Source organism: Arachis hypogaea, chromosome 1, assembly GCF_003086295.3.
Source record: "Arachis hypogaea cultivar Tifrunner chromosome 1, arahy.Tifrunner.gnm2.J5K5, whole genome shotgun sequence".
NCBI lineage: Eukaryota > Viridiplantae > Streptophyta > Magnoliopsida > Fabales > Fabaceae > Arachis > Arachis hypogaea.
Genome location: NC_092036.1, coordinates 37,412,874 through 37,436,095, shown reverse-complemented (window position 1 = coordinate 37,436,095; position 23,222 = coordinate 37,412,874). Strand labels below are relative to the sequence as shown.

Genomic DNA, 23,222 nt, shown 5'->3' with positions numbered 1-23,222 from the left:
TTTGTTAAATTTTAAAATCTTTTAAAAATTATTTATTAGTATCAGAATCTTTTAAATACTTATTTAGTATTTATCTCTTTAAAAAATTTATTAAAAATAACAAAAATTAGAGTTTAAGTATTTTTATCTTTTATCACAGAAAACTCATTTTTTATGAATATAATATTAATTTTCTTGTGTAATGAGTAGTTTTATTCGGCGTTTTTAGAATTCATAGATACAAATTATTGCTTTTCCAAAGTTAAAAAAAAAAAAGAAGAAGAAGGGATCCAAAAGGAATAACTGAATATAACTAGGACTATAGGCGGCCAAAGGTTAATCAAAACTCATAATTAGGAAATCCTCACACAAATAACCACACACCCCCTTTTGTGGCCTTATACTACTTACAGGCATACGCATTCATTGAAGGCCAAACTCTCTTCAGCACAAAATTTCTTCTACAACCATCCCCTCATTCAATTTTTCCCCCCTTACGCTAGGGTTTTTCACTTTTCACCTTCTATACGACAGCGTTTCGAGTTTCAACCAACTGTTGTCGTTCTTCTTCTTCACTGGCGAAACAAAGAAGAGAAAACGTGTGTGAATGGCTACAGCACCGTTGAAGTCTCAGCCTCTGCACAACTTCACTTTACCGTTTCTGAAATGGGGAGGTACCAGCACTGCCAAGAGCCACCACGCCACCACCTCCAACAACCACCACCGCTTCCGCCGCCCTGTCTCCGATCACGAGCATGACTCTGTCTCCGATAACCGCCTACCACGTGTCGGATCGCGACCACAGAGGACTAACCGCTATGCTGTTTCCCCTTCCAACCACCACAGCAACAGCCACAACCAAAACCAAAACAAAAACCACACTCCTCCACTTCATACCAACATCAGCAACACCAATAACGAGCATGAGGCCGAAGACGAGGAGGAGAAGAAGCATGAAACCGAGGTAGCTGAAGCGGCCGGGGCGGAGGAGGCGGTGCAGAAGCCGTGGAACCTGAGGCCGAGGAAGCAGACAGCGCCGGCGGTTACGGGTGGAACATCGAGGAGCGGGAGTGGCGAACGAGTGGAAGCGGCGAACGCGGAGGGAGGGAAGTCAATGAGGCTGAGAGGGATGATGGCAGCGATGGCGGGGCCGGCAGCGGCGAGGGAGGGACAGTGCTCGTCGGAGAAGAGGAAGTTCTGGATCGCGCTTTCGAGGGAAGAAATCGAGGAGGACATCTTCATCATGACTGGGTCCAGGCCCGCGAGAAGGCCCAGGAAGAGGCCCAAGAACGTTCAGAAGCAAATGGATGTACGGACACTATACGATACGAAATACAATACTACCAATGCATCCTTTTCGTTTTGTTTAGATAGGTGAAGTAACTGTTCCGTTTTATTGCTACTAAATTTAATCTATTTTTTTTAATTTTTTGTTAAATTTCAGTGTGTTTTCCCTGGGTTATGGCTGGTAGGGGTTACTGCCGAAGCGTACAGGGTGGCGGATGCTCCGGCAAAGGTTCTGTCTTTTTCTCATTCTTTTTATTATTATTATTATTTGGATGCATTTTGTGGTTGCGACTCGCAAAGCATGCTGTGTGGAGGGTTTGAAATATGATTGTGAATTTTTGTGATTTTGCAAGGACGAGAAAATTGATTAGTTATTTGGCGGTTGGTCATTTCTTTCTTGATTGCAGAGGTAACAAAGAAGCTGCGGGGGAGTGGTTTGCAGCTTCTTGCGAAGGCTGTTTTGGTTTTGGGGGAGGCATGGTAAATTGGGACCAGGAATGGAGGTATAAATGCGCAGAATTTGTGTAAAGACAGAAGGAAATTACATGTCTAAGTTGGGAAAAGAAGACCCAGCAGTTATATGATAACATATATGCTAGGTTCTTTTTGTCCTTCTTCCTTTTTGTAGCTGTTTTGTGTGTTGCTTCCTAGCACTAGCTTTGGATATGCAGGATGGCAAGTTTAGTTTAGATGATTACCTAAGTAGTTTAAGTTACTCATTCCTTGCAGTCTTCTCTGCAAGTAAAGGAATATCCATATCCATATCTATAACTATTTCTCTCTCTATATATGATATAATAGGTTAATTATGAATTAATTAGTAAATAAAAAATCTAAAGTCAGTGATGATTTCAGAGGTTTCTTGTTTGAATTATAGTTCTGATGATGTGTACAACCGGTTTCAACGTTTTGACAGGCTTCCCCTACATTGTTTTCTTTTTTTGTTTTTTCGGGGGGTGGGTGGGCTACTAGTGAGTGTTATGATGTTATAGTTAAATTTTGCGAACCAACAGGTCAGACACAGATGCATATGTTTCCTTCTGGCTTGGGAAGAGGTCTTTTATTTTAACATTCATGATGATGAGGTTGAAACTTGAAAGTTTTACGGCAAAATATTACTGCCTGCTTTCTTCCCCTTAGATGTTGAGTTTTATGATGTTAGTTTCATTAGATGTATTATATACACTGAGCCAAACGTATTTTCCGCTCTTGGATAGTGTGGGATCCACATAAGATGGGTCCACATCTTATTCAATGGTGAGAAAATGAAAATGAAAATGAAAATGTGTATTAGCACTTAGCAGTTACTCAGTTAGGGGTGCACAGCACAGCAGCACATGGGGCAGAGTTTGGGCCGGGTGAAGTGAGTTTAGTTTTGAATTCAATTTGGTCTTAAATAATGATTGGATTTAATTTTTTAAATTTTTATTTGGTCTTAGATTCTAATAAAATTATATTATTTTTGAATTATACTAAAGTTAGGTCTAGACTAGATAAAATTTGATAAATTTTATGCCAAAAAATTTATTTGTTATTAAAAAGTTAATATTTATATTTAAATTTAAATTTGTTCATAAATTTTAATTTTATGGTTATTTTATCTATTTTTTAATTTAACAAATTTGATTAAAAATAAAACAATAAATTTATAATTAATATAATATAATATTAAAATTAATTTAAAAGACATGTGTCTTTTTATGGTGCATCAAGACATCATCAAAATTTGAATTTTATATTTTTAAATTTTCTAAAACAATTATTTTATAATACTGCAACATTTACATAATAATAATTTAGAGTTTAATAATAATTTAAAATTCTATAATAATAATTAGTCAATTACACGCCAAAATATATATTCAAAGTCTCATGAGAATAAAATGTATTTTTTTTATGTAGGTTCAATGGGTTGGGTTTGAGTAGTCCAAACCCAATTTAATAAATTAGTAGGATCATTTATTGAAACTTCGAGTCTTATCGTCGGGCTAAATTAGTCCCAAAATAGATGGATCCGGACTGGATTTTTGAATCGGATTGAATCATAAACACTCCTATTAGTAATATATTGGCAGAATAATTATATAAAAGATGCGATATAGGATATTTATGTTACAGTAGCTACAGTAATTATGGTACTTTAAAAAATATTGTTAAAATTTAAATAATATTTTTTAATTATTTAACATTTTTAATTATTACTAAAAAAAAGTATTATCAAAATATAATTTTAATGTTTAACAACACTTATATAACTATCATAATTATCGTAAACATAGATATATTCTCTCTGTATACAATAATTTTTTAAATATTACTAAAAAAAGTATTATTAAATTATAAAAAAATTATAATTTTAATGTTTAAAAACACTTGTATATTCACCGTAAATATAGACATACTCTCCCTATATAAAAAACTTATCATTATATTTCACACCCTTTAATATTTGTTTAGCTTTGATAATCCTAAGCATAACCTCGCTAGCATTGCATGAGGAAAAGGCTAATCCTTTGACACCAATTAGAAAGCAACTTTTAAAGGCATTTCAAATTTCAAAATCCCCGTCACTGATTATAACCAAGTTTACAAGCTTTAAAATTAGTTGTGAATAGTCATTTCGGTTTTCCTTTCCAACCCCAAAAGAACCTTTATCTGCACATTTCTTTTTCAGCGGCATGGTTGGATGATATGGCAATCCTTTCCCTTTATGCTTTAGGCAGAGTTGAAATTTGAGCTAGTAAATTTGCCGTGAGTGTAATACTGTATGTGCTGAAGCTTTTGCAGGCTTGAAGCCAATAGTTTCCTTTTACGTGGTGGAACTGGAAGGGCTTTGAGTCTTTGACCTCGCTTGTTATTTTATTAGTCTTTGGAGACCAAGGAGAGTTTGAATGCTTGCTTCTAGTCGTCATTTTCTTTGACCAAAGAAACATGCTCTCCTGATTAGGCAAACATTGTTGAACAACGAGGCTACGGTCAATGATCCCAAACTCTCTTTGTCCAAATCAGTTCTGGTACTATTTATTATTCAGGAGGGGAAATCGTTGTTCATAGTCGTTGATTTTTCAATTACAATATTTCGATCAATTCTTTTTAAGTGAAGAGATTGGTCCATGAAATGGTTTTTAGTTTTTAGAATTTTTAGTTTTTAGAATATAAGGTAAGAAAAGAAATGGTCCCATGAAATCAATCCGCCACACGTTAAACAACTCTATTTTCAAAATAATTTGGTGCGATATTTTACTGTGTTTGGGTAAATTTTTAGTTTTCTGACATTCGTCACAGTTCTTCACAAATTTGATATATGCACATCTTTAGTAGTTTTTAGTTGTTATTTCTTTAAATAGTACTTTACTATTCTTATATTTTATTTTTTAGTCAATTACATTCTTACGGTTTAAGTTCTTGTAATTTAAATTTTCAGTACTTTACTTTTTCATTCTTTACTTTTAAGTCATTTATTGTTTCCATTTATTTATTACTTAAAGTGATTTACATTTTATGTTTCTCTTATCAATTGTTAATTGTTCCAAATCAAACTAAGAATTGCCTAACTGGAATACTCAATTAACCATTATTTGCTTAATTTCTTAATCCTCATGAGATCGACACTCACTTACCGGTAGTTATACGAGATTGTAAAATCCTGTATCAAATTTTCGGCACCATTGCTGGAGACTAACGGTAATTAACAAACTACCGGTTGATTAATTATCTAGATTAGGCATCTTTTCTCTTTTTGTTTTATTTATTTATTTACTTTTAATTCTTCTTTTCTTTTTACTCTTTAACTGTTTGTGTTATTGCCTAAATTGAAATTTCTTTCACTTTGATTGAAGAAATTTCAAACTCTCTTTTCTTTTGTTGTTTTCTTTCCGTACATACGAAAAAATCAAGAGGAGCCTCTCCTCTTTGATTCCGAAATTGAAAGAACTCTCTGGAGGATAAGAAAAGAGACAAAAAACAAAAGAGTGGTAGAAAAAGGTGACGGAATCTCAGAAAAAATTATAGCAGAACCTCACAACAACAATGAACCCAATGGTATCTCACATGATAGAAAGACATTAGAATCATATACTACTCCTAATCCTGAAAATTGTGGGAGTAGTATTTTGACTCCAAATGTCAATGCAAATAATTTTGAACTCAAGTCTTAATTAATCACTCTTCTTCAATAAAATTGCCAATTTGGAAGAAGCCCCCAAAAAGATCCAAACCAACACATTTCAAGTTTCATCCAAATTTGTGATACGGTAAAAATAAATGGAGTGTCACCGAAAGCCTGTAGATTGCTCTTGTTCCCATTCTCTCTTAGAGATAGAGCAGCTCAATGATTGGAGACACATCCTAAGAAAAGCATTGCTACATGGGAAGACTTAGTTAGCAAGTTTTTAGCTAAGTTCTTTTCCCCTCAAAGATTAATAAAGTTGAGGACGGAGGTGCCAATCTTTAGACAACATGAGAGAGAGTCATTATATGAACTATGAAGCATGGAAAAGATAAAAAGAGATATTGAAGAGATGTCCACCAAATACGTTTGTGGATTGGGTTCAATACCAAATTTTCTATGATGGAATCACTCAAACCTCAAGAAATTCATTGGATAATTCATCAGGGGGATCATTACACATGAAGACTCCTAGTGAAGCTATGAAACTCATTGACATTATTGTAAATAATCAATATCTCTACTCTTCATAGAGAAATTTGAACACAAAAAGAGGAGTAATAGAACTAGAAACTCTTGTGGCCCAAAATAAAATCATGTCTCAACAACTCTCCACACTCACTAAAAGAATGGGAGGAATGCAAGTCTCTGCCATCAACACACAAAGCTCATTGTATGACATGAATGGAGTAAATAAACTTGGTAGAAATTTTGACTCATTCAACACTGATCAACCACAAGTGGAGTAAGTCAATTTTATGAAAAAAATTTTCGAAACACAACAAAATGATCCATACTCCAAAAAATATAATTCTGGTTGGAGAAACCATCCCAATTTCAGGTGAAAAAACTAACAAAGGCAAGACTAAAGAAGCCACAATCTCAATCATGCAAACACTTTCAACTCTCAACCAAACATTCAAAATCACTTCCAAAACCAACAAAACACCCCCTTTCAATTCTTCAAACAATTATCACCAACCACAACCTACACAACCTTCTCAAGAGCCCCAAAAACTCTTTAATCTTAAACTTGTCCTAGAGAAATTTATGGAAGAAACAAGGTCTAATTTCCAAAATCAAGGTGCTTCACTTAAGAAATTGGAGATACAAATTGGCCAAATTACTCAACAACTAGAAAAGTTCACTAACACTTCTTTAAGTGACACTGAGGTCAATTCAAGAGAGGAATATATGGCAATCATATTGAAAAATGGAAAAATTGTGGAGAAAGAAGCCACCAATCATGAAGTGCATAATAAAAAAACTTCAAAGGAGGAATTGGAGGAGCAAAAGTAAGAAAAAAAAGTCTCCACACAAAGTAACACTCCAATGAAGAAAGAAGCAGTGGAGGTATATAAATCAAAAATTCCAATTCTGCAAAGATTCAAGGAAGAAATTAAAGAGAAGAAGACTCCAAGTTTTTAGAGGTATTCAAAATACTCCACATCAACATTCCTTTCATAGAAGTACTTGAAGAAATGCCAATGTATGCCAAGTTTATGAAGGAATTGTTATCAAAGAAAATATCCTTAAAAGGAGGACAAACTGTGGTCATGATTAAGGAGTGTAGTGCCATTATAAAAAAGGACTTGCTAACAAAGAAGAAGGATCCAGGGAGTTTTCAAATTCCCTGCACCATAGACAACACAACATTTGAAAGAGCATTATGTGATTTTGGTGCAAGTATTAATCTAATGTCTCTCTCTGTGATGAAGAAGCTCCAAATCCATGAATTACAACCAACAAAAATTGCTCTTTAATTGGCTGACAGATCCATGAAGCAAGCACATGGAGTTTTGGAAAATGTTTTGGTAAAAGTGAAAAAATTCTTTCTCCCAACTGATTTTGTCATCCTTGATATGGAGGAAGACTACAACACCCACATTATTTTGGAGATGCCCTTTCTGGCTACTGATAGACTTTGATTGATATTAAAAAGGGAGAATTGATTATAAGAGTGCATGACGAACACTTGGTGTTCCATGTTTTAAAACCATGCATGAGTCAAATCATGAGGAAAATTGTATGAAGATTGACTCCAGGAACCCAAACTTGAAGAAGACACCCAATGAGTCATTTCAAAAGCCACCACTCCCAAGCTTGAAAGAGAACAAAGAAGTAGAAGTGAAACAATAAGCTGAAGGGATCATTGGAGCTAAAGATGATGCAATCAGAGATCAATTACAGCAAGTACAATAAATAACAATTAGACCAAAATTATCAGATAGGCAAATCAAAATATTTAAACACACCCAGACAAAGCAAATAATTTTAGTATGATGCATCTCTGTCTTACTGGCTGTGAGCTCACGTGTTGGTTATTACTTTACCAGAACCTGACATATCTGGTAGCTAACCCAGATATCGCCCTCTTGAAAACCGGTAGGCGGTACATTACTTTTTCGGCATTGTTTTTAGGTAGTTTTTAGTAAGTTCAAGCTACTTTTAGGGATTTTTTCATTAGTTTTTATGATAAATTCACATTTTTGGACTTTACTATGAGTTTGTGTGTTTTTCTGTGATTTCAGGTAATTTCTGGCTGAAATTGAGGGACTTGAGCAAAACTCTGAAAAAGGCTGACAAAAGGACTGCTGATGCTGTTGGAATCTGACCTCCCTGCACTCGAAATGGATTTTCTGGAGCTACAGAACTCCAAATGGCGCACTCTCAACGGCTTTAGAAAGTAGACATCTAGAGCTTTCCAGCAATATATAATCGTTTATACTTTATTCGGGAATTGATGATGTAAAGTGGCGCTCAACGCCAAGTACATGCTGCTGTCTGGAGTTAAACGCCAGAAACACGTCACAACCCGGAGTTGAACGCCAGAAACACGCTATAACTCGGCGTTCAAATCCACTAAAAGCCTCAGCTCGTGGATAGATCAAGATCAGCCTAAACATACACCAAGTGGGCCCCGGAAGTGAATTTATGCATCAATTACTTACCTATGTAAACCCTAGTAGCTAGTTTAGTATAAATAAGACTTTTTACTAGTGTATTAGGATATCTTTTGACTATTCGGTCTTTTGACCACGTTTCATCTTTGGTCTCAGTTTTGTTTTATTCTTCATCTTAAGAGGCCATTGATCACGTTTAGGGGGGCTGGCCATTCGGCCATGCCTGAACCTTTCACTTATGTATTTTCAACAGAGGAGTTTCTGCACACCATAGATTAAGGGTGTGGAGCTCTGCTGTACCTCAAGTTTCAATACAATTACTATTATTTTCTATTCAATTCTCTCTTATTCTTATCCCAAGATATACGTTGCACTTCAACTTGATGAATGTGATGATCCGTGACACTCATCATCATTCTCACCTATGAACGCGCGTGACTGACAACCACTTCCGTTCTACCTTAGGCCGGGCGCATATCTCTTAGATTCCCCAACAGAATCTTCGTGGTATAAGCTAGATAGATGGCGGCATTCATGGGAATCCGGAAAGTCTAACCTTGTTTGTGGTATTCCGAGTAGGATTCCGGGAATCTGGAAAGTCTAACCTTGTCTGTGGTATTCCGAGTAAGATTCCGGTATTGAATGACTGTGACGAGCTTCAAACTCCTGAAGGCTGGGCGTTAGTGACAGACACAAAAGAATCAAGGGATTCTATTCCAACCTGATTGAGAACCGACAGATGATTAGCCGTGCTGTGACAGAGCATTTGGACCATTTTCACTGAGAGGATGGGATGTAGCCATCGTCGACAAGGGTGATGCCTCCAGACAATTAGCCATGCAGTGACAGCGCATAGGACCATTTTCCAGAGAGGATGAAAAGTAGCCATTGACAATGGTGATGCCCTACATACAGCTTACCATGGAAAGGAGTAAGAAGGATTGGATGAATGTAATATGAAAGTAGAGATTCAAGAGGAGCACAGCATCTCCATACGCCTATCTGAAATTCCCACTATTGATTTACATAAGTATTTCTATCCTATATTATTTTCTGTTTATTATTAATTTTCGAAATCCATAACCATTTAATCTGCCTAATTGAGATTTACAAGGTGACCATAGCTTGCTTCATACCAACAATCTCTGTGGGATCGACCCTTACTCACGTAAGGTATTACTTGGATGACCCAGTACACTTGCTGGTTAAGTTGAACGGAGTTGTAAGCTTCTCTAACAGTGCCTGTAACTCTTTTGGTCCAACAACAACACTAAGCTGTTGGTGCCATTACCAGGGATTATTAAGATCCCAATTCATCATACCATGATCTCTTTGGGGTATTTTTGATTTCATACAAATACAAGAGACCAATTTTGAGGATCACAATTTCGTCCACCAAGTTTTTGGCGCCGTTGCCGGGGATTGTTCGAGTATGGACAACTGACGGTTCATCTTGTTGCTCAGATTAGGTAATTTTCTTTTCAAAAACTTTTTCAAAATTTTTCTTTTCTTTTTCGTTTTTTCAAACTTTATTTTCGAAAAATATAATAAAAATACAAAAAAATCATAAAATCATAAAAATCAAAAATATTTTGTGTTTCTTGTTTGAGTCTTGAGTCAATTTTTAAGTTTGGTGTCAATAGCATGTTTTTAAAATTTATGCATTATTTTCGAAAATTCCATGCATTCATAGTGTTATTCATGATCTTCAAGTTGTTCTTGACAAATCCTCTTGTTTGATCTTGATGTTTTCTTGTTTTGTGTCTTTTGTTGTTTTTCATGTGTATTTTTCGTTTGTTAGAGTCCATGCATTAAAGCTTTCTAAGTTTGGTGTCTTGCATGTTTTCTTTGCATCAAAAATTTTTCAAAAATATGTTCTTGATGTTCATCATGATCTTCAAAGTGTTCTTGGTGTTCATCTTGACATTCATAGTGTTCTTGCATGCATCATGAGTTTTGATTCATAATTTTCATGATGTGAGTCATTTTTGTTGTTTTTCTCCCTCTTCATCAAAAATTCAAAAATCAAAAAAATATCTTTTCCTTTTTTCTCTCCAAATTTTCGAAATTTTGGGTTGACTTGGTCAAAAATTTTCAAAATTAGTTGTTCCTTACAAGTCAAATCAAAATTTCAAATTTTAAAAATCTTATCTTTTCAAAATATTTTTCAAAAATCATATCTTTTCCTTTTTTTTTCTTTTTCGAAAATTTCAAAAATCTTTTTCAAATTATTTTCAAAATCTTTTTCTTATCTTTATATCAAATTTTCGAAAACTCACTAACAATTAATGTGATTGATTCAAAAATTTGAAGTTTGTTACTTTCTTGTTAAGAAAGGTTCAATCTTTAAATTCTAGAATTTTATCTTTTAGTTTCTTGTTAGTCAAGTAATTAATTTTAATTTTAAAATCAAATCTTTTTAAAAAATATCTTCTTTTTTTTATCTTTTATATCATATCTTTTTCAAAATTTTATCTTTTTCAAAAATTTGATTTCAAAATATCTTATCTAACTTCTTATCTTCTTATCTTTTCAAATTTGATTTTAATATCTTTTTCAACTAACTATTTAACTTTTTGTTTGTTTCTTATCTTTTTCAAAACCACCTAACTACTTCTCCCTCTCTAATTTTTGAAAACATCTCATTCCTTTTTCAAAAATTCTTTTTAACTAATTGTTTTAAATTTTAATTTTAATCTTATCTTATCTTTAATTTTCGAAAATCACTAACCTCTCTTTCAAAATTATTTTCGAAATCCATAACCATTTAATCTGCCTAACTGAGATTTACAAGGTGACCATAGCTTGCTTCATACCAACAATCTCTGTGGGATCGACCCTTACTCACGTAAGGTATTACTTGGATGACCCAGTACACTTGCTGGTTAAGTTGAACGGAGTTGTGAGCTTCTCTAACAGTGCCTGTAACTCTTTTGGTCCAACAACAACACTAAGCTGTTGGTGCCTTTACCAGGGATTATTAAGATCCCAATTCATCATACCATGATCTCTTTGGGGTATTTTTGATTTCATACAAATACAAAGAGACCAATTTTGAGGATCACAATTTCGTCCACCAACGATCCTCGCAAGATTTTTAATTGAAAAATACATACCCGTGAGCGGTAAATAACCACGATCCCCACCATCTATGAGCGGTACACCACCACGATTCCCACAGACATTGCGACGCTGGACAAGTGGTACACTAGCATAATCCTTTCCAGGTCAAAACTCTCATTCAAACCACAATCTTTTAAAATCTTGACTTGGAGCAAGTGGACAACACCACTGCATCTTACCCGATGTCTCAACTTTTACCCAGATCAAGTGGACAACGTCACCGCATCTTACCCGGTGTCTCAAATACTAACCCGGAGTAAGTGGGACAGACGACAACCCTTGCGTACTGCCCAAGTGTTACAAATATCAAAATCTCTCTTTAAAAATAATTCAAATCCATTTCTTAATAACTCAAAATCAAATCATATAATTCTTAAATCCAAATCTTTCTAAATAACCGCTTCAAAAAAAGCATCCCCTCTAAAACTCAGACTTTGCTACCCTTCTCGAGTCCCATCCAAACATTTCTCAAATCCTTCTCAACCATTTCCAAATAGCAAATTATTTTTTAATATTCAAATCGTTTTCAAATATCAAATCCTTTTCAAATTTGTTTTAAACTAAACTCCGATATCAAATTAGGTTCAATATCAAACCACTCTCAATTCTACCATTCTCAATATCAATTCATTTTTTTCAATATCAATTCAACTCTAAAATCAAGAAAACCATTTTTCATAATACTCAATCCAATCAAATCTACAATTCATTTTTATCAACAATCACAAACCACTTCAAGTAATCAATAATTTAATTCAGTAAACAACTACATTCATTCATAAGACTCACTTAATCATAGAAATATGTTTTCATATCAATATCTATTTATAATAATTTCGTAATATAAATAAATTTTTAGAAAAGTTCCTACCTTAAATAGTCAAACCTATAAAACCAAACGCATCTAAAAACCTTATTTCTCTTGCCTAGCAACAGTGGCAACCATAACCACAGCTCCATACCACTTTCACAAAAACAACGACAACTCCAAACGTGACATGCAAGGACCGAAACTCAACCTATACTTAGAGAAGAACCAAGGAACAGAGCAGCTGCATCTTTGGTGATGATTTCCGATGAGCAGAACGGTAGCAGAGAGCTTCGGTGGCAATGCAGCTACTTATTGTCACACGCAGCAACGCCACCATCACATACACTCTTCCAGTCAGCCTCAAATAGCTATGGCAGCGGCTCCTGACGGCTCCAGTGGCTGCAACCACCTTCCTCTCTTCTCTATCACGTCCTCTCTCTATCTCGTCTGACTCTTCTCGTGGCGGCTTGATGCGTGAGCATCTTATACCCTTTTTCTTAGCATTTTCTAGTTATTTTTAGTTAGATTTTATTTAGTTTTACTTAATTTTAGTGCAAAAGTCTTCTTTGGATGTTACTTTGAGTTGTTCTGGTATTTTTATGATTTCAGGTGAAACTCAGAGCAATTTGGCAGAGTTTGGAGCAAAAAGAAAGAAAGCATGCAGCACCCTCCCTGAGCGCTAAACGCCCAACAAGCGTTTAGCGCTAGCAAGGGACCTCAGCCAGCACATCATCACTCACCCTAGGGCGTTTAACGCCCATCTCTAGCGTTAAACGCCAGCAAGTAGTCCGAGACACCTTCTCTTAGGCCCCTCAAGTGGATTTAGCACTTATTAGTTTTATTTTATTTTCTTTTTTTAATTTTTGTTTACAAATAATATCTTTTAGGTTTAGAATTTATTGTTTTATTTTATTTTCGTATCAAATTAGGTTAGTATTTAAAGAATAAGAAGCACCCTTTCTATGTCATTAAGCATCATTAGATGGCATACTTTTGGAAGAACTTTATTTTCTCTGTAAGTTATGAGCAACTAAACCTCTCTTTGTTAAGATTAAGAGCTCTATTTATTTTTATAGATTAAGATTATTATTCTTCTATTTAATTAATGTTTTAATTCAATTCTAAGGATTATTTTCATTCTTAATCTTATGAATTGGGTGGAACAGGAGTATGACCATTTTCTACATCAGTTCTTATGATTTTCGAGAGAGTTATCTCACTTAAATTATAACTTGAAAATAAATTCTTCCTAAATTGCTAATTACACAAACTGATTTGGATATGTGACACAAAATCCTATTAGTTTTGGGTAATTAGAGTTTTTGTCGGTATAAACTGGTTTTTGAACTTAACCCTCTAATCGGAATTAAGTGACTACGAGAGTGGGGTTAATGAAGGTTAGAGGATGTTAAATCACTAAGAGATTAGGGTTTAGACACTTATGGTTTGCCATAGAATGAATCATTCATTGTTAAAATAGTTGGTAAGAAACTTTAATCCGGAAAGATAAACATCTCGAAAACATTAACTATTTTCTCTTTATGTTTTCACACCAAACTATTTATTGCCTTTTTTATATGCCTGTTTACTGCTTTATACGTTTCAACTATCAAAAACCACTTTCCTATTCATCTAACTAAACCAACCTAACAACCATTGTTTGCTCAGTCCGACAATCCTCGTGGGATCGACCCCCACTTTCCTGAGGTATTACTTGTAACACCCTAATATTCAAATCCTTATGCTCGAGTCATAATTCAATGATATTATGATGGTACGACTCTCAGGTGGATTTTTAATACATAAATATAAGTAATTTCGAAAGGAGTATTAATCGAGAAGTCTGAAAAGAGTAAAAAATAAAATCGCGAAGACGTATCACTCGCGTTTCAACAACTAAAAGATAAAACGTGAAGTCGAAAGCGATATAAGGATAAAGGCATAAAGGAGATTAAGAGAAGGACATCATATAGATATAAAACATAAGTAGATAGCCACTAGTCGTGACCCACAAAGTTTAGGCCGGCTAGGGTACAGTATGAGAGTAGTTGACAACAGTATCTCCTAATCTCTCCCAAATAAAATATGAAAGCCTCTATAGGCAAGTTCAAAAGAGTTCAATACATAATATGAGCTTTTCAAAATAAAGGTGGAGAGATTCTAAGCACAAAATTAAGTAGAGAATATAAAGATCTTTGCCATCTCTCAGGTGAACCATAGCTCTCTTCTGAGTACCTCGACCTGTATCTGAAAAACAAGAGATATATACAGAATGAGAACCCCCAACCCATGGGTTTCCAGTACGGTAAAAGTGCCAAATAAATACAATGCACTCCAATAAAAACTCACTAAGCATCCTAAACTTCCTTTCGCCAAATATTCACCCCATGTTCTCGCTAATCCATAAACAGGCACCTGTCATAAGGGAATGCTAAATCTAATTCATATTTCTCATGCTTTCTGACTTTCTAACTCTCCAACAAACCAGGATCAGAATTATAAACAAAACCATCACCAGTTATTCTGTCTCAGTAAATCTATAGCAATACTTCGTATCCTCACCTGGAGCAAGTGAAATCACTTCACTGCGTCTACCCAGGAAATACAATTTGTCTCATTCAATAATCATCATTTCAAATTAATCATATCATTATTCCATTTCAACAAGAATAGTCCTCAGCGTCAGCCGACACCAACATGAGGGACCTCTCAGTTGTACAAACACAAACAATACAGACAATTAATACACAATTAAGATACAGGTAGAACAGATAGCATATAGTCAGATAGCATAGCATATATGATATAGCAATCCAAACAATTCAAACATATGCAAATGATGTATGCCTGCCCTATGGCTGATGATATCATCTGTCGGTTATATAGCCAACTCAACACGTCCTGGTAGCTAACCATGGACAGAAACACCCATCGCAGAGCAAGTAGGTTTGAGCTATCACCCCCTTGCTACTACTCGCTCAACCCAGAGCCAGTGGAATAACCACTACTGCAGCTACTACCCAGGCGGGTGTTTAAAAGCTCAACCTGGAGCAAGTGGAATTACCACTACTGCCGCTACTATCCAGGCGTCACAATCTCTGACCCTGAGCAAGTGAGACAAACCACAACCATTGCTACTGCCCAGGATCTCAAAACATACATTCATTCAGTTTAAAATCACTTATTATTGTTATCAAATCTCAAACATTAACCTGAAGTAAGTGGGATGAACCACCACCTCTACTACTACTCAAGTATCACAAATACACATTTATTCATAATCACCCTTCATTATTATCAATTCTCAGACAATGACCCGAAGCAAGCGGGACGAACGACAACCCTTGCTACTATCCAGGTATCACATATACACATTTATTCAATACTCTATAATTAAACTCATTTATCATAATCTTCCTTCCCCATCTTATACCCGGAGCAAGTGGACAACGCCACTTCCTACTACCCGGAGTTGCACGTCACATTCAACATTTTTCATCACTATTCATTTACCACATTCATTAATCATATATGCATCTCTGGCATACTCGCCACATGTTCAAGCCTCCTCAATCAATCATAATCATTTAATCATTAATCATATACATGTACATACTCAACCATATTTCAATGCTTGTCACGGCCATCTAGCTCATAACATACACAGCACTCTCACCATCATCCTCAGCAACTCATACAATCATTATTAGGTATTATTCATCATTGATTCTTACTTTACTTCATCCACAAGTTACCATATGTCCTAGCTTCTTTTCATTACTAGGCATGCTATAAAGATTTAGGACCTAGAGAATGAAAATGGAGGTTTAAAAGTCTGAAATTCGGCTTTAAAAACTCAAAAACCAACTTTTGCTGAAAATAGGGTCACGCGTGCGCATCGCCCATGCGCACGCATGGAAGCCATAAAAACAATGTGACGCATGCGCGTAGCCCATGCGCATGCGCACGCGTGGTAGTCAGAAAGGCAGAGCAACGCATACGCGTCAGCCACGCGTACGCGTGAGTGCATTTTGTGCTCCTCGCACAAAACCAGCACAGCACCCGCACAACTCTCAGGATTTTCTATGGGGTATTCACATCAGTGCAGCGACGCATACGTGTCGGCCAGGCACACCCGTGGGTGTGTAAAAATCGAGACTGACGCGTGTGCGTCGTCCACACGTACGCGTAGAAGCACGATTTTTCAAAATTTTTACTAAGTTAAAAAGCTGCAGAATTACACGTTTAAACCCCAAACTTCCAACACATAACTTCTTCTACAAAATTTCATTTTCAACCATTTCTAAACCTTTGGAAAGATCTTTGAATAAACTTTCAAAAAAAATCATTTTTGAAGGATTCCGAACTCTGTGGACCGAGTTACAGACCGTCAAAGTTGGTCAAAAAATCAGTTTTTACCCAAACATAAAAATCACCATTTTTTTCAATATTCACAAGCCAAATTCTTTTCCACTCATCCAAATGACCACAACCCAACTACATTCACATAATTACACTCAACTAAACCAAACCTACCTCCTCTATACAATTTCACCCAAAACTATCAAATTCCACACCTCAATTTCCTCAAACCTTATTGTTCAATAACCAAACCAATTATTCATACATTCAATATCAAAAATCCATCCAATCTCTTATATCATCACACAATACATACATCAACTTACCTTCCTTACCTCTTCTGGCCTCCGACCCAAAATTCACGGCCTCCGGCCTAAATTCACAATTTAAATGTATATTCCACAAACCAATACTCACTATCCAATTCATCAAATTCTCAACACACCAAACATACAATTCACACAATTCTCAACCCAATTATTAATTTATATTACATATCAACTATACATATTAGCAACAACCATTTACACAATCCAAACTTAATCCTAGAGAAATCTAGCCTAGCAATTCTCATCACACCACACGGTACATAAATAAAACTTAAATCGTACCTCTTGTAGCCACAATAATTGAGCCTCTTCTTTGGAAGTCTCCACCAACCTTTAGCTTCAAGCCTCACCAAGTTCTACAAGAAACACCAACCTCCCAATTGTGCACCAAAATCACCAAATACACTAACATAACCAATTTCACATATATACATCAACCTAGGATTCATGAAAATGATAAATCACAAGGATTGGAGGGTTTCTTACCTTAACCCACTGACGTTTGTGATAAATATTATCCATGGCTCATACTAGAGCACTCCTAAACAACCAAAATCACAAGATTTTCTCAAAACCCAAACCAAATTCGAATTTAAATCGCACTTTAAATATTTCTACCTTTCCTAATTAAAATTCCTAATTTCTTAAATTTATTTACATATAATCAATTTTCTCAACTGCAGTATCAGACTGATCTCAGCCGGTACTGCTGGCCAAAATTCCAATGCGCGTTTTTACGCAAAAAACTATGTTTTCCGACTCAGAAAAATTCATTGAATCCAAATATCATATTTAAATTATTAAATTTCGATTGCTAATTTTTCTAACCATTTTCGCTCATATCTAATTTATTATTTAATTAATTACGGTTAGACTGGATTTTACATTACTTGGATGATCAGGTGTACTTGTCGGTTAAACTGTACGAAATCTCTTTTCGCGCACCACAGTTCGACAGCAACGCTCCTCACAACTGTGACTTTGGAAGGTTTAGCGGCTTTCTTTGGTGACTTCTCCCAAATAAAAATGACGTCAATGTCAAAAATAGGAAGATACGAACACTTTAATTAGATTAAATTTTTTATTGGAGTAATGAATCATAAGAAATTGAACCCCGAAGGTCAAGGTTCCATGGTTTTCACGTTTTTTCTCTCTTGGTTCTTCTTTCTATATATATATATATAGCCACGTTTTTTTTCTTTTCTTTTGTCTCCTTAATGGCTTTGGCCAAAATGAATGGAACTAAGGAAATGGTGATGATTAATGGTAATTTAATGGCTAGGTGTCTTGGTTCATTAAATGCAATGGTTGGATGTCTAAGTTCTGGAACTGCTGAGTCAATGATTTAAGTTATAAATATCTTAAACAGATAATTATAAAAGGTGGATATATTAAAATATATATATATATAGAGGAATAAATATATATGAGTTATTAATATAAATGACATTAATAACATAATAATAAAAGATATACGATAAAATATTAGCAAAATTAAGTTTACCAAAGAGTATCGATATTTATTCATAATTGTAGATTTTGAACTTAATAATAATATTAAATAAACTTCATTTTAAAGCGAGTAATAATAATAATAATAATAATAATAATAATAATAATAATAATAATTTTATCATTTCTCAAAATATATCGATATAATAAAGAATTATATATAAATCATAATTAATTTAAATTTTAATAATCATAAAATCAATTTAATTATTGTTAGTAAATTAGTTTCTAGAAATAAGGAGCTCTAATTAATAAAAGAAATTATAATTTATTTATGTTTAGATTTTTCGAAAATATGGGTCGTTATCCTGAATTTTCGAAAATTGAATAATAAATTATTTATAATTTATTATATTTATTTAGAATTCTATTTTTAGAGATTTTTATATTAAAATGGGTAATTTTTTAATTATAATTTGAAGTTTTAGTAATTAAAAAATAATGAGAATTTTATATACTATATCTTAAATATTTAGATCTTTAACTTTATTTTTATGAATAAAAGAAAATTAGTTTAATTATCTCTAATTATTGAACTAGATTATATATTTAAAAATAAATTTTTAGTTGATAATTAAATAGTATTTTATAGATATTATTATTAGATTTAAAATTAGTTTCAATTACTCTATTACCCCTGATTTTATTAAAATTACCAAAGCTACCCAAACTCTAATCCTAAAACTTAACCCACACAACTCTAACCCTAATTCGTTCCTTCCCAGCCACCATCCATCCCCTTTGTTACATACGCACATGGTTGGAGAGAGAGAAAAAGAAAGGAGAGGGGAAGGAAGGAGAAGACGGCGCTGGCGGACGTCACTGCCACCGTCGTTGCCATAGGAAAGAAAGAGAGGGAGTGTCGTTGAGAGAGAGTGAGCGAGTCGCTGTCGGGAGCGACACCACTACCAGGGTCATCGTCGAGGAAGCTCGTGCGAGTTGGAGTGCGCATCGTTGTCGTCGCGTCGTGTCGCCACCCGCAGAGCACATCGTCGTTGCCGTTTCATCGTGTCACCGTCGAGGAGGGAAGACCGAATGCCGTCAAGCTTCCTGCCACCACCGTCGCGCGAGAGCCAAGAGGAAAAGGGAGCTGCTGCAATGAGCTTGCCGTCGGAGAAGCTGCCATTGCGCCAGTTGCTGTCGCTGCCATCGTTTCTGTCACCACCGAAACTTTGCGTTGCCGTTATGACCACCGAAAATCACCGCTGGAACCCCTGTCTACTTGGGTTGAGTTCCGGTTCTTGCATGCTGAGATTTATGGTTGGTGCATGCGACATCAAGCTGCTACGTCATTACCGGAGCTGTCGCTGCTCCATTTTCTCGGTTATTCGTAAGTATCGTAAGTTGTTCCTTGTTCCAAACTCTTTTAGTCCTGTTTTGTTATCTTATGCTGAGGTTTTGTGATGTTATTATGATAGGATCGAGTTTCAGCCATTGCATGTTATGATTAAAGATGCCGTTGTCACTGCGGAAGCAAGACATAGCCATAGTTGCGGCTGCCGCTACTGCGGGCCGAAAGAAAAAGAGTTTATACACATTTTATAGCTTTCGGGTTTTGACTATTTGAGATAGGAGTGATTTCTTAAATTCTATTTACTTTCAAGAATTGTGACAAATCGATATCAATGCGAAAAATATATTTTTTATGATTTTTGTAAGTCTTAAAGATTGAATTGAATTTCCTTGGATGAATGAGATTGTTTATCTGATTGAATTATTGATAGATTGAAGAGGTTGTATATTCAGACTGTCTTATCAATTATATTGAGTTGGCTACTGTTGGAATGATTGCTGTATAATTTTGTATTAGCTGTAGAATTGGTTAACTGAGTTTGGATTAAGAATTGCCTTACTTGATTAGTTTATGAATTGATTGAGAATGTTTAGTTGGGTCTTATGCTTGGTTTGCAGTTGTTATGATGATGATTGAATTGGGGCTATTTTCTGAATACTAGGATTGATTGTTTGCTGCAAGTTTGGTTCAAATTGTGATTTACTGGAACTTATTTGATTTTGCTGGTAATGAATTATGATTTGGAAATGATTTGAAAAGAGTTTGAGAAATGGTTTGGTTGGGACGCTTGAAGGATGGCAAAAGTCCGAGTTTTAGAGAAAATTCTGCCAAAATTTATAAGAAATTGAAAGTTCTGTTTTGGTTAAATTGATTAAAGAACTATTTGATTTGATTTTGATTTTTACTAAAGGAAGGAGCAGGTTCTGAGGTGTCTTAGCAAATTTTTAAGTAGTATTGAAGAATAAACAATTATATTTCATTTAGAATTTATAATTGGGGATTTAAAATGGTTTTAAATCTTTTGGGAATAGTTTTTAAAACATAAAGTGAAGTTAAAATTAGTTTTGGAAAAAAACGGACGAAGAGTTTAAGGAGTTTTCTATGTGCCTGATTTTGTTTTATGGTTCATATATACAGTTATAGTTCTCCCTCGACTTTATTATTATATGTGTAAGAAGGATAGGAGTTATAATGATATGTTTTGTATGTACATTTATAAGTTACTTGTATAAGAATTTTTGTATATGTATGTTTGTTTGCAAATAAAAAGAACTTTCGGGCTTTTCTACATCGAAGGAGTGTACTTTTTTACCTTACAACCAGAGAAAGATATGGGAGAAAATAATACGAAGCAGAATGCCTTTCCACATTTCCCACGTCCATACCACGACGATCAAAACATCAATCATAATCTCATTCCATTCACAATCATAATCAAACATAACTGAATCAGAATCAAAACCACAAGTATATATATGATCGCATTTCAAATCAACCATATTACGATCTTAATTCATTCTGTTCACAAGATCACAAGGATATTCCTTAAATCGATTTCAATTTCATCCTTAAGTTCAAAACATTCCCAAGATGCTTAGAAATCATTCCATTTCGCTAAATCAAAATCATTTAAATAATTAAGTTGCTCTGGATGATTGTAATTGCTTGTCTGGTGGAGTTATTGACTGCTTGAGAAGGTTGAATATTTGAGTTATTAATTTTGTTAAATTAGCGGTTGCCGAATTAATTTTTTTGAGATTTGGAAATATTTTGTTATTGAAAATGAGTTGACTTAGTCCGAATTAATTTTTTTGAGATTTGGAAATATTTAGAATTTGATTTAGTCCGAAAGTTGAGTTTATTTGATTTGGACCGGAGGCCAAGTTGATTTGATTTGGGCCGGAGGCCGTGATTGGTTGAATCAGAGGTAAGTTTTAGTTAAAATAGTTTCTTAGTAAGCGGTGAAATGTATGGAATGTTATCTTGCGTAAAATTTTTTATAATAAAAAAATATGAGTTTTAGATTTGGACAATGAACTGATGATAACTGCGATTGAAAATAGTTTTATTTAAAATATATTCTTATAACAATTCTTAAACCCTCTACTGAGAACCTGCGAGGACAAAGTTCTCACTCCTTTATAGGCTTCCCTTTTTAGGACGGATGAGGAAGCTGGTGAAATTTTTGCTAAGTCCTTAGCTGTACTGTTTCTGTTTGTACATATATTAGTCATAGGTTTTTCCTCTCCTTTGTCATTATAATTTTGTAACAGGAATATGAATTGTATGATTTGTATGCATATAATATGTATAAGTTACTTGTATAAGAAGTTTTGTATATATGTATATGCATGTTTGTTTTCAAGAAAAAGTATTTCCAATTTTCCAAGAAAATAGCAATAAGGTTTTGAGTTAAAGGCTCATATCTTATTATTAAATATATGAAAGTCATCGTAATATTTTCGCTATTAGAGTGATGCAGCCAGAAGCGTGACATTCTAATAGTGAGGGTGTTACATTAGTAAGGCTAGAATCCCAATGTTTCATTAAATTCTTAATCCAAAATCAGTTAACCAGTTCTACAGTTAATACAAAACTATCCAATAATCACTCCAATAATAGCCAACTCAAGATAATCGATAAGACAATCCGAATATCCAGCCTCCTCAATCAATCAATAATTCAATCAAATAAACAATCTCATTCATCCAAGGCAATTTAATTCAATCTTTAAGACTTACGAAAATCATAAAAATTACATTTTTCGCATTAATATCAACTTATAACAATTCTTGAAAGTAAATAAATTTTAAGAAATCACCCCTACCTTGAATAGTCAAAATTCGAAAGCTATATTCGGAGAGGAAAGAGGAGAGGATAGACGAAGAAACCTTCGGATACTCCAAGGCCCATAATCAATGGGTTGGCCTCGGACGTAGCTAATATAAATTGCTCCTCATCTTAATCCTCCTCTTCGTGGCTCAACCAAGCATTAGCATGAAATTCATGGACCAAGATGAGACCACGTTTCTTGGTGGGTTTTCAAGGAGCATCCATTACTAATTGGAGATCTCAGCTTGAATCATCGGATACTCGTCCAGTTTCAAATCGAATCTCATGTCGGGGATTATGGTATTCTCCTTCAACCATGTTCTATATTGGGTTTCATGCATCTGGATTTGAAATCAGGTGACATCAAAATATGGGGTGGCTGATTCCTTCCCCTTTCTTTTTGTTTTAACAAAGGCATTATAGTGTTTTATTTATACTTAGAAAAATATAAGGCATGAATTCCAAACCTAAAGTTTGGCTGCATGGAGAAAGTGAAATATAAGTAAAGAAAGAAGTGAATGCTAACCTCTGTCGGCACCATCCTTTTCCTCTTTCTTCTTTTTATTCTCGTTTTTCTTTCTCTCGGTGTGGGTGAAGTGGCGGCTGGAGGAGAAATAATAAG

General features: G+C 34.7%; 1 protein-coding gene and 1 long non-coding RNA gene across 2 annotated transcripts; one reads left to right on the top strand and one right to left on the bottom strand.

The window, feature by feature from the left end:
• Positions 1-213: 213 nt before the first annotated feature.
• LOC112802362 (uncharacterized) lies at positions 214-2,126 on the top strand. The gene is made up of 3 exons (XM_025845545.2): positions 214-1,288; positions 1,424-1,495; positions 1,674-2,126. Exons 1-3 carry the CDS (start codon positions 587-589, stop codon positions 1,677-1,679), a joined length of 780 nt encoding a protein of 259 aa, XP_025701330.1. The 5' UTR covers positions 214-586; the 3' UTR covers positions 1,680-2,126.
• A 20,277-nt stretch (positions 2,127-22,403) lies between these two features.
• Positions 22,404-23,222, bottom strand: LOC140183940 (uncharacterized). Its single transcript, XR_011880520.1, has 2 exons — positions 23,127-23,222; positions 22,404-22,941 (listed from the first exon to the last, which is right to left on the bottom strand). It is a non-coding gene; the product is annotated as an uncharacterized lncRNA (long non-coding RNA).